The sequence below is a fragment of the Poecilia reticulata genome, chromosome 11 (assembly GCF_904066995.2).
Source record: "Poecilia reticulata chromosome 11, P_reticulata-male-v2, whole genome shotgun sequence".
NCBI classification, from domain to species: Eukaryota; Metazoa; Chordata; class Actinopteri; order Cyprinodontiformes; family Poeciliidae; genus Poecilia; species Poecilia reticulata.
This window is the reverse complement of record NC_088840.1, coordinates 223,478-235,485: the sequence shown is the minus strand read 5'-3', so window position 1 is coordinate 235,485 and position 12,008 is coordinate 223,478. Positions and strand designations below refer to the sequence as shown.

Below are 12,008 nucleotides of genomic sequence, written 5' to 3'. Positions count from 1 at the left end.
ATGTCAGAGTTTGTTTGGGCTTTTAGGCTTAGCATGAAGCTAAGATGAATCAGCGGTATTTTAATACAGGCTGATAAAAATGACCAATAATTACCAATAAGTAATTAGTGTGTGTGTGTGCATTTGTTTTGTTTATATCTTGTGGGGACCATTTTCCTGACACATACTACATTGTGGGGACCCATTGCAGCAATGGGTCCCCACTTGCTCCTTTGGACTGACAAAATGGACTGAACAATGTTTCAGTCCAAAAAGTAGGAGGAGCAACAGCAGAGCTGAACTGCACAGGCTCTGCTGTCTTGAGGAACTAACTGTTAGCTGTGGCTCTGCAGCACAAACCCTCCAGTAAATAAATACTTAAAGCAAAAGACGTATTACACATTTTATTTACTTTCACTGCTCAATAGGAAAAAACACATTAACAAAAAGCAGACCTCTGTTTATTAATTTCATTACTTAGGCTGAATCATGACAAACTGTATTGTTATGCCTTAAATCAAAACTAGCAAAACTGGCTACATTGCTTTGATAGACTTAGCTTTGTTTTGTTAAAGGCAGCAAACATCTCAATTATTTTTAGCTCTTTAACTCTTACATTAATAAGAAGAGTTTGAAACGGGCAAGAGGGGCTGAGCATTGCTACTAGCCGACAGCTCAGTGGAAGCCGAGAGCAGAGGGGCGATATTGCAGAGCAGTTGACAATAAAAATAAGAACCCATGCCTTTATTTCTTTCTATCTTTATCGTAGAGCCTTTAAGACCACACAATAAAATCTGAAAATGTTTCCATAAAAACCCTGGTGGTTTGAGTGTTAAGTTGAAGTTGTGATACTTCCCAGATATTCACATACCAGGTTCTCAGCCATCCAGGACATGGGCAAACCAAAAACGGTTTAAAAATAAAGCAACTTAAGTTATTATTTAAATAACACAGAACTTGTATTGAGAGCCACTACGATAAATCAATATTTATGTGGAATTTTATTAAGTGGAGTCACTCATTAAAACTTATTATTTTATTTAGAGTCTTAATTTTTGTAAAGGTGTAACAGAGATTACATCAGTGACACTGAACCAAACTCAGATCTAAACATTTGAATTATAAGGTTATGGGTAAGGGTAGCGTACCCTAACCCATAACACATAAAAATTACAAATCTAAGATCTTTTTGAAAGCGAAAATACACATATTTGTGCAATGGTTTGATTTAAAACCAAACTGGTTATCCAAAGTAAAGAAAAATGTTCTACCTTGCTCAGTATAATTCTCTCCAGACCTTTGGATAGCACACTGACTAAAGCTGTGGACCAATAATTATCCTTGTTATTTATTTATAATATACACCAATGTTAAATCATTTTGCATTCTTTAAACCTTGTTTAAACCCTGGTGTTTTTTTTTCTGGTGTTTTTCTCATTCCTGCAGTCTCCAGTTCTAAGGGCCCAAACGGTCACCATCTCAGATGTTACCAACTCTCTTAGAGGAACTGTGACTTACAAGGACATTCCTTTAGTTCACACTGAGACAAAGACCATCACATATGAGTCAGCACAGGTAAGAGAAATTAAGGAAACTCCACAGATCCAGCAGACATTTTAGAAAGTAATTATGTTGAATCGATTACTTGTTATATGTAGTGTAAGGTTGTTTCTAAAAGTAATACCAAAATACTGAACAATCGTGGACTACAATGTTGGTACTTACAGATGAGCACATTTTAAGATTTTGTTCTGAAAATGTTTCAGAACACACTGCACTCACTGTTTAAAGGAAAGTGTGACTGTTGTATATGACACCCATGTACTTAAACCATAAAGTCAAATTCAGTAATGTCATAAAAGTTACTGTTTTCTCCATGTATAAAAGGAAAATGATTAATTTCACCAAGAATGAAACATCCCCAGCTTTTATTTTTTTGTCATTTTGATAATTAAAACAGACACTCTTTGCACAATTATTATCCAAGTCTTTTAAGCCCAGGCTACGCTGTTGGTTGATTCTAAAAGGTTTGTAGACCTCAAAGACGAATGTCTAAGAAAGTAAAAGTGCATGTTTTCTTTAGTGTCATTATAAAAACAGGTAATAAAATTACATGAACATAACTATGGCATTAGATGTAATACAAGGTGGCATTTAATGCCCTGATGGCTACTGGTCTGATAGGTCTACGTCATAACATACCATTAAAAGTTTTTTCACTGGTGTTGAACACACAATTTTGTTGGCAGACGTGGTTCAAAATGATCTTACATTACCATATTTCCAAAAAGGTGTGTACACAAACTTAGAATTTACAACATGGCATTAATATTACATAACAAGCATAGATATGTAAACATATTTGACTCAGTTTTGGCTGACAGAACAAAATTCTACTGTCCATGGAAGAACAGCATCCATGAGGTTAAGCCTGGTACTCTATAAACCAGGGAAATGGTATGAGTTGGGGTAACCTAAGTTTGACTCTGGTTGGTGTGATTTCGGTTCCTTGATGCCTTCCTCCGGTTCTGGCGCATAACGAAGCCAGTTTTACTGTAGTCCTCATCAGTCAGCTTTGGGTCAAACTGCAGAGCAGCAGCTGAAAAACACAACAAGAGTGAGGAAGACGATGGTTTGGGCCAGTTAGAAAGATGATAAAAAACCTTTGAAATATTAATGTACTGGTTATAGGTCTGAGAACAAACATAGAAGCCGTATGCATGATTTCACGTGTACACTCAGTTAAATTAATAAGAACATGTCAATGAATATTCATGAATATTTGTATTATTAGCTGACATACATAATCACACATTTTCCCATCAAGCTGCAGCATAGGCATAAAACAATGTAGTTATTTTTCAAAAAACACAGTTAAAAGTAATATCACCAAACTTACTGCAAAAGTTCTCAGAGTAAAATTTAATTCAGAAACAGGATGCAAACAAGCCAGCTGCGAAGGTGCTATGTGGTTGGGACACACCACTAGTGTAAAAAGGGGGAGGCGGACCGTTCCACTGCTTGTAGTGACTTGTAGATGTTTTTGTTATGTCCATAGGCGTAAATCCCGGAGGGTGTGGGGGGTCCGGAATTAGAGAAGTCTAAAATTGTCCCCCCCAGAAAAATCATTGAAGAAACATTTGCATTTAAATAATATCATCAATATGAAAAGGCAAAAGAAACAAAGAATGAACTAAATCTGTCATTTATCTCAGAAAAAAATAAGAATACATTTTTAGCCCCCCTCCCCCTACCGTTATTAGAACAATGGTTCCGTCCAAAGTTTAGGAGGAGCAACAGCTGCGCTGCTAAATGACATAAGCTGTGTCCGAATTCAGGGCCTTCATCCTTCAAAGGATTTGTAGGCCGATTACGTCATAGTGTGGCGACAAGGCCTGTCCGAATTCAAAGACTCCTTCAAATGCGTCCTTCTTTTCCCCAGATTTGAAGGGTGCGTCCGGTGTATCCTTCACGGCCCACGATATCCCATAATTCCTTGCGGGTTCCAACTGGGCGTCCAGGCAGAGCGTCAATGGCCGTGAATAGCAACAAATTATTTAGCTATACAACACTTTAAATGACACAACGTGATTTGGTACAACGTTTTTAGGTGAGAATGTAAGCGTGTAAATCTCAAATATCTGCGTGGTTCATCAATACATCGCCTAATTGCAATATTGCTCTGACATTTTCGGACCTGTCTGCTACCGCTGCGTTAACAGCCAGCTCCCCTCGCTCAGCTGGCCAGGCTCTCCAGGTTTGGTATACTTAGAGAAAACGCTTAACTCCTGGCACATTGTTATAAAAACTCCCGCTAGCTTTCCCCAATGAGTGGGAGTTAAACAACGATATTATTCAGACAAATCTGGTTGAAAAATGTTTGATTTATAAAGTATTTCAAAGCAGAGCACATCGGTTTGATTAATTAAAGTTAAGCCTTCAAACATAATAGATTTATTTAACCGTAATGTCCTATCTGAGATGTGGAGAGTATTATATTTGTAAATTAATAGTTTGTATTCCTTGTAGTGCAGTACACATTTGAACAGTTTAGAATCAAACTAAGAGATTTCCTTTTTACTAAGTGTTGGGTCTAAAACCTTACATTTGTTCACCAATCTGCAATAAAGAGAAACAGACAAATATGAGTTGTATACTTGCAAGGAGAGTTGCTCGGAGACTGCTCAGTTACAATCCTCCAACCCAACTCTGAAGCAGTCTCCGCTCTCCAGGCTTTTTATTTAGTTTAGGAACGCCCTAGTTACATGAGGTTCAGTTACTAAAGGGGGTGGGTGAAACACACCAACTGAAACCTATTCAAGCTTGCTTCATACCGCACAATCAACTCCTAACACAATATTCTACAGGAAACGGTCTGAGGGGTCAGAGGGGAAACGACCCCCTCTGCATTTCTCCTTTTCAGCGCTGTTGCAGATTCACTTGAGGGTGCGATCAATGCTGACAGTTGTCTCCTCCAGTCACGAGCAGTTTGTTGCTGTCAGTTATTTCCTTAAGTCACGCGCAGTCAGTTTCTGTAAAACAGCATAGTCTACACAAGAAGTTCTACACACTTATAAAGATGAGATAAATTATATACTTTTATTCCAACACTATGGAACATTCTTTACTATAAAAGGTGAAGAATAATGTAGAAATCAGTAATACAAAAAACAAACTTCTGCTCAGTTGGGATTTTTTTCTTCTCCGCTCTCTGCTTCATGCTGTCACGGTTGCTAGACAACATGAGTTACGCTGAGGTGGGGGCGGGGACAGTTGGTGAAGGTTACACCTGTCCGAATCCACAGGTATTTTTCTTCCAGTCTTAATTTATTCCCGGCCTTCGAAGGACCCGTCCTACGTAGACCAGTCCATCGAAGGATGCAGACCCTGAATTCGGACACAGCTATAGGCTCGTCAGAACCACTGAAGTGAGGAGCTAGCTGTTAGCTGTGGCGCTGCATCACAAACATAAAGCCCTTCACTAAGTAAATACTTAAAACAAACGACATGTAAACATTTTACTGCTCAATAAGAAGAAGCACATCAACAATAAAGAGCAGACTGCAGCTTTCTTACTTGCAAATGTCTTACTTTGGCTGAATCATGATGAGGTACCTCATTACCAAAACTGCTACACTGCTTTCATAGACTTAAGCTTTTTTGTCAAAGGTAGCAAACATCTAATTCATATTTAACTCTAACTTTTAGTTAAATAGAAAAGTTTGAAACGGGGGGAGGGGCTGAGCAAGTGGCCCCAGCTCTGTGTGTGGGAGCTGAGAACAGATAGAAAAAAAAAAGAAAGTTATGCCTTTATTTCTCATTGTCTTCAATATAGAGTGTTTAAAACTACAAAATAAAATCTGAATATTTTTCTATATCAACCCTGGTGCTTTAAGTGTTAAGTTATGATACTTCCCACACAGGACGAAAAGTGGGATTTTTGACCCTGTATTCTGACGCGAACACAGCTAGTTAGCGACAGATATCGACAGTCTACATTTTCACTCACGGGAGTCGAAATCTGTCGATTGCGGAATCCCAGGAGGGGGGAGTGGAGGTGTTAACGACTCTACTTAGCATACGCTAGCATATGCAAATGCGCTTCAGCAGACCCACGTGGATTCTCAGTCATTGGATGAAAAACAATGACATCACAGTTCATCATTGACATGTGATTGGTTGGTTGATGTGTGCCCATTGGATTGTCTTTATAAATAAACCCCAGCCCAATCATTAAAAATTTTAATGCTGTATTTTAAAAACTCTATATAAAAAATAAATGCTGTATTAAAATATATTCATTTGATATTGCTTATATGCAACATGTTCATAAAAAAGACAAGTTTTTTTTTCTTTATTTCATTTTATGTTTTTTACTGTTTGCACACAAAATAAGACATAAATGCTTGTCCATTTCTGGACCATCTGGCAGTGTTTTTTTGTCCAAACATGATCAAACATTATGCTGCGTTCAGGACAGGCCCAACGTCTCTCCTGTAGCGTAGACCTGACGTTTCTTCCTGTAGTGTAGTCCTGATGTCACTGAGCTCCTGGTTGGAGGAACTTGGGGTCTCAACCTCACCACAGTTCATCCTGACACCCCCTCATAGCTGCTGCCATCCTCCCAGAATGCCACCTCCTCTGCTGCCAGTACTCTCTGTCTTCCTCCATCAGCTGATAACACAGAACAGACAATCATTATGAGCTACAGGCATATTTTAGTCATTATGAAACTACAATTAAATTGTTTGGCAACTTCCAGCTTAGTATGCACACATAAGACGTTAAAACAAAACACATTATATTAATACATTCTTACAGAAAATAAAAAACTTTAATGAAAAGAGAAAACACTTGGAAACAATTGGAAGAAAAAAATCATTAAAAGCAGTTGGTAATAAATAGTAAAACATAGTTCAACAAACTGTGAGGCAGATAATTTGCTTTGATGGTTTTTAATAAATCACAGTACTTTAATCATTCAAGGAATTGTGACATCTCTAGATCTTACCTCTTCTTTCTTGAGCTACATCTGGATGACTGGCAGTAGAGCCTTGATGCAGCTGGAAAACATTTTTGTGCATCGTCAATACATAGCATAATTACATTATGTACATAAACAATGTTGAAGCATAAAATATCATCAACATTCTAAAATAGTAGATACTCACACACAGTTGCATCTCTGTCCTCATCACGGACATCTATTGAAAAGGTAACTCCGTGAAATAGGACTTTTTCCACCATTTCACACAACGCACGGGTATTTTCGTTCATGTTGGGTGTAGCAGTTAGCTCTCGTTACCACCAGTGCAAATCTTCCTCTGGAGTTTAATGGCGGTTGCTTGACCGACTATGAAAGCTCATTACTGCCATCAACTGGACTGGAGTGTTAAATGAAAGTTGACAGAAAAAAAATACATTCTAAAAAGTTATTTTTTCAAAAGTTACGTGACAGTATAGTTTATTTTTATTATAATTAATTGCTAAAATGTTTTTAAATGTGTAGATGTTTATTTACTCAATTCTACTTTGAGCTGTCTCCTTTTTAGTTTATACAGAATATGATTCATCATCCGTGAGTTATATTTAGTGCTTAACTAACAAAACTTTAAAAAAATGTTTATACTCTATCAGAAGGTATCACATACTTTCAACCATTTTGTTCTTCTATTTAAACTTGAGAGTTAAGCAACTGAATACTGAAAAATCTGTAGTTTCTTATGTCCTGTATTGTGATGTGGAATGACCACTACCACTCCAGTATAGCATGACTCTGGGTCTTTAAAGCAATCAGTGAACATTAACATTAGTTTGAATATTATTGACAAAAATACTTTATGTACAATCTACCACTCTGGAACATGGTTTTTAATTATTATATTTGATTAAGTTGTGCAATTCCTCCCATCACAAGATAAATCTTCAGATAGGAGGAATGTCAAAGTAAGATCATGTTTAACAAAAGTCTATTGTATGTAATCATGCATATTCTTCTTTTATATCATCAATTCAACCAAAACTAAGTTTTTCAGTGATCCTAACACACATGTAATATATATTTTAATGGATAAGATAGATTATTGTTTTAATATTATTTCTCCAAACATACTTCTTTATGGTGAACAGAAATTAAAAAGGATTAGATACAAAATGAATAAGAGTCAAAAGGCGGTGCTCAACAGTTGATTTGCATTTGCATGGCTCTCAGCAACTTCATTTAAATACGAAAACCTCTGCTAGGCACAAGGGGAGGGGGTTGATAGGGGAACACGGACACACAGCGTTTTTGACCATTTTTGTCATTGTTCGACTCTGACTAAAACCTCTTGCCAAAAGCCCTCAATCTCCATGCGCACGGCAGAACATGTTGCCAAACTGTTTAAATATGAATTGCTGCCTCTGAATTCATTAGCTGCTTTTCCATTGACCATATCATTGTGCAATTTGACATATTGAAAATAAAGTCACTTAAGACACACCAATTTAGAAAAAACTGTCGTTTTTCGATTAAAAGTTTTGATGAGGGTTCCGCTTCCGGGTCATGACCAAGACGGCAGCTTAACTTCAGTGCTAATCAACGGTTTTACAAAAACAACCCAAAAACAAATTTATATTTAACTTCAAGTGAGATTTTACCGAAGATGGAGGCTAGGGTTGTCTCAAGACGGAGGAAAACGACTGGTGTAGCGATAATTAATGAGGAAGAACAACGAATCAACCGTAGCCGCTCGCCGGTCCACGAGGACGGGGAAATGGAGGAGGCTAGCTTGAATAGCATACTAGCGGAACTTAGAGATTTCAGACGAGACAACAAGCAGCAGCTTCTGGAGATCCAACAAGAACAGCGCCGAACGAATGTTAGGTTAGATGAAGCAGAGGGTCGAATCGAAGAAATGGAAACAGCCATGCAGGCGGCGTCATCCCTAATTAAACGACTTCTTCAGCGCCAGGACAACATGGAAGCTAAGCTCATTGATCAGGAGGGCCGCGCACGTCGAGATAACATAAGGATTTATGGTATTCCCGAAAAGGCTGAAGGTAACAACATCAAGGGCTTCGTAGAAAAACTGCTTCGAGTCTGTTTGGATCTCCCACAAGATGCTGAGCTCAAAATTGAAAGAGTTCACAGAGCGCTGGCTCCCATAACCACCAATGTGCAATCAAAGCCTCGCTCGATCATTGCAAAGTTTGCCAGTTACAAAACAAAGGAGGAAGTTATTCGCAAAGCCTGGCAGAAAAAACAATTACAGTACAACGACGAGCACTTCTACGTTGACCATGACTATCCACCAGCTATTCTCAAGAAACGTACAGAGTACAATCAAGTAAAGAAGATACTGAAGGAGAAAAAAATCAAGTTTCAAACCCCCTACCCAGCAAGGCTACGTGTGTTCTACAGTGAGGAGACCCGCATGTACCGGACTGCAGCGGAGGCTACATCAGACATGGCATCACGAGGATTCCCGGTCACGGTCATTAATCCCCCGGTCAACCCGATCCAGCAGGAGCTACAACAACTTTCTTCTTGGCAGGCGGCTGGGTACCGGGAGGCGGAAACATCGAGCGACGCACAAACCCAGGAGCGAGAGGACTCTCGACGGCGGATTAAAGAAAAGCTACAAGAATACAAGCGTCAACTTCCGGCAGATAAGTGACTAGTCGAAGAAAATAGATGTCATTTGAGGGTTTAACTGTACCCATGTTACTCCGGACTAATCACAGATTTAATAGTTGAAGCACATAATACTCTTGGTCAATGGCTGACATGAGCCACCATACACAATGAGTGGGCTTTGCCCCGACTGGAGCGCCAACATCTTCAGCTCCTTTAAGGTTCAGTTCTTTAGAACCTCTGTTCTGGAAGCAAACCTTCTGTTAAAGACTTTATTATATTTTTGTTACGTTCATGTTTCACTGTTATTGTTGTGGGGGTACATCTTATTTTTTAGTGTTGGAAAAAAATATACGGTTTTGTTCAGTGATGAGACACTTTCTGAAGGAAATATAGGCAACATGACGGATAGGCAAACCTTAAAATTAGCCTCATTTAACGTAAATGGGGTTCTTAACCCCATGAAGAGAAATAAGATACTATCTAAAATGAAGAAAGAAAATGTGCAGATAGTTATGTTGCAAGAGACACATCTTACATCTGGGGAACATGAAAAATTAAAAAGGATGGGCTTCATCCAAATATATTACTCATGGTATAAATCTGGTCATAGACGGGCGTAGCCACATTAATATCACAGAGAGTTTCATTTGAACTCATTTCTGAAACAAATGACAAAGAAGGGAGATATTCATTAATAACAGGTAGAATAGATGGAATCAATATATCGCTATGTAATGTATACGTTCCACCTGGCAGTGAATTTTCATTTTATAGAAAACTATTTGATTTAATGGGACAATCAACAGGTATACTTATTTGCGGAGGAGACTGGAATATAAGACTTAATCCATGGCTGGACTCTTCAAAACAAATTCCCCAAACAGCTTTACAAAAAAAGATTAAAATTCTAATGTCAGAATACGGTGTTATAGATATCTGGAGGAGTTTATATCCAACTAGCCGTGACTACACTCATTTCTCTCATGCACATACGGTATACTCTAGAATAGATTATTTCTTTACTTTTAAACGAGGACCCTAAAAATACACAATGGAGATTAAATACGAGTGACTGAATGACCTCCAATTTACAAAACTAATCAAATTTGACATAAATACATTTTTAAAAGAAAACAATAACGGAGAGGTTAGTCCAGAAATAGTTTGGGATGCACTAAAAGCAGTTATGAGGGGTAAAATTATATCTTTTTGTGTCCAAAAAAAGAGAGCAAACCAATTAAAACTATCAGAATTAAATAATGAAATAAAAGAGGTTGAGACAAAACATAAGAAAGAATTAAAACCAGAACATAGTATAAAGCTTAAAATATTAAGAAATAAACTTAATGCAATGTATCTCCAAGAAATATGAAAAAAGATGATCTATACTAAACAAAGATATTATGAATTAGGCGCCACATTAGCTAAACTCTTGGGGAGAAAATTTCAAAAACAACAAGCAGATAACAGGATATACAAAATAAGAGACCCAAATTCTGAGAGGTGTGTTTAAACAAAATGAAATCCAACAAGCTTTCCAAACTTACTATAAACAATTATACACACAACCAAACTTAAAAGATGGGCAGCAAATTAAACAATTTCTTGAACAACTTAACCTACCTGTTCTGTCAGATGATCAAAATCAAAGGTTAATGGCTGACATTACAGAGCTTGAGCTCTCTTGCGCCATTACAAAGCTTAAAACAAACAAATCTCCCGGTCCAGACGGATTTCCATCCGAATGCTACAAGCAATTTAAGTTAGAGTTATCACCGTTCCTCCTTCAAATTTTTAACATCGCTCTGAAACAGGGTAAAATGTCACCAACATGGAAACAGGCTACCATATCAGTCATTCCAAAAGAAGAAAAGGACCATCTCAGCTGCAGTTCTTACAGACCTATCTCTGTTCTTAATATTGATTATAAGCTATTTACATCAATTCTCTCAAGGAGAATACAAGATATACTCCCAGAACTTATCCATACAGATCAGACCAGAATAAAGATGTAGGACAGATTGAACTCCAAAATGAAAATCCTTGGATAAGATCCCAATTAAAAATCTGGACAGATGTTAAACAGGAATATAAACTACATGATACACTAAGAGCTATAAGATGGTGTGCTTACGATCCTGACTTTAAACCAAATCAGACAGACACAGGATTCCGTAGATGGACATTTAAAGGCATAACAACACATTTCTCATTAATGGATAAAGGACAAGTAAAAGACTTTCAAACACTTAAAACTAGTTATAACCTGGGTAAACAGGATTTTTATAAATATTTACAAATACGCCATTATCTTAATCAGAAAATTATTAGACATGTAGATGAACAGGAACCAGTGCTTAAAGAAATACTAACAGCATATCAGGCCAAATCCAAAAAAGGTATTATCTCACAGTTGTATAAGGGGCTTATAAGTAAAAAAACACATTCTTCTTTATATGTGAAAACAAAGTGGGAAAAGGAAAGTAAAATGGAAATACCAGAAGAAAAGTGGCATAGTTACTGCATGACAGTTTGGAGATGTACCAATTCGTACTCATGGAGAGAATTTAACTGGAAATGCTTACTTAGATTTTTTAAAACACCGAAACAGAAAATCTCTCATACCAGGGGGGAGAGCCTAAGTGCTGGAGGCAATGTGGAGACGCAGAACCCAACCACTGGCATATATGTTGGGACTGTACAATTATAAGACATTATTGGGTAGAAATACACAAAAATCTGGAAAATATCTTGAATATAAAAATACCTTTTAAATTTAATATTCTTGTTCTAGTGACACAGAATGCCTACCTAACAATGTAAAATATCTGTTTCAAATATTAATCACAGCATGTAAAAAAACTGTCACCAGACGCTGCTCCTCCCTGAGCCTCCTACTGTAGAATGGATA

At 37.5% G+C, this 12,008-nt stretch overlaps 1 protein-coding gene across 13 annotated transcripts in view; it reads left to right on the top strand.

The window, feature by feature from the left end:
- epb41a (erythrocyte membrane protein band 4.1a) overlaps positions 1-12,008 on the top strand; it is a 98,555-nt gene that overhangs the window by 62,694 nt on the left and 23,853 nt on the right. For all 13 annotated transcript variants that reach the window (XM_081612347.1, XM_008421562.3, XM_008421557.3 and 10 more), the window contains one exon: positions 1,426-1,554. In XM_081612347.1, the coding sequence (XP_081468473.1) occupies positions 1,426-1,554 (129 nt within the window). The remainder of the gene's footprint in view (positions 1-1,425; positions 1,555-12,008) is intronic.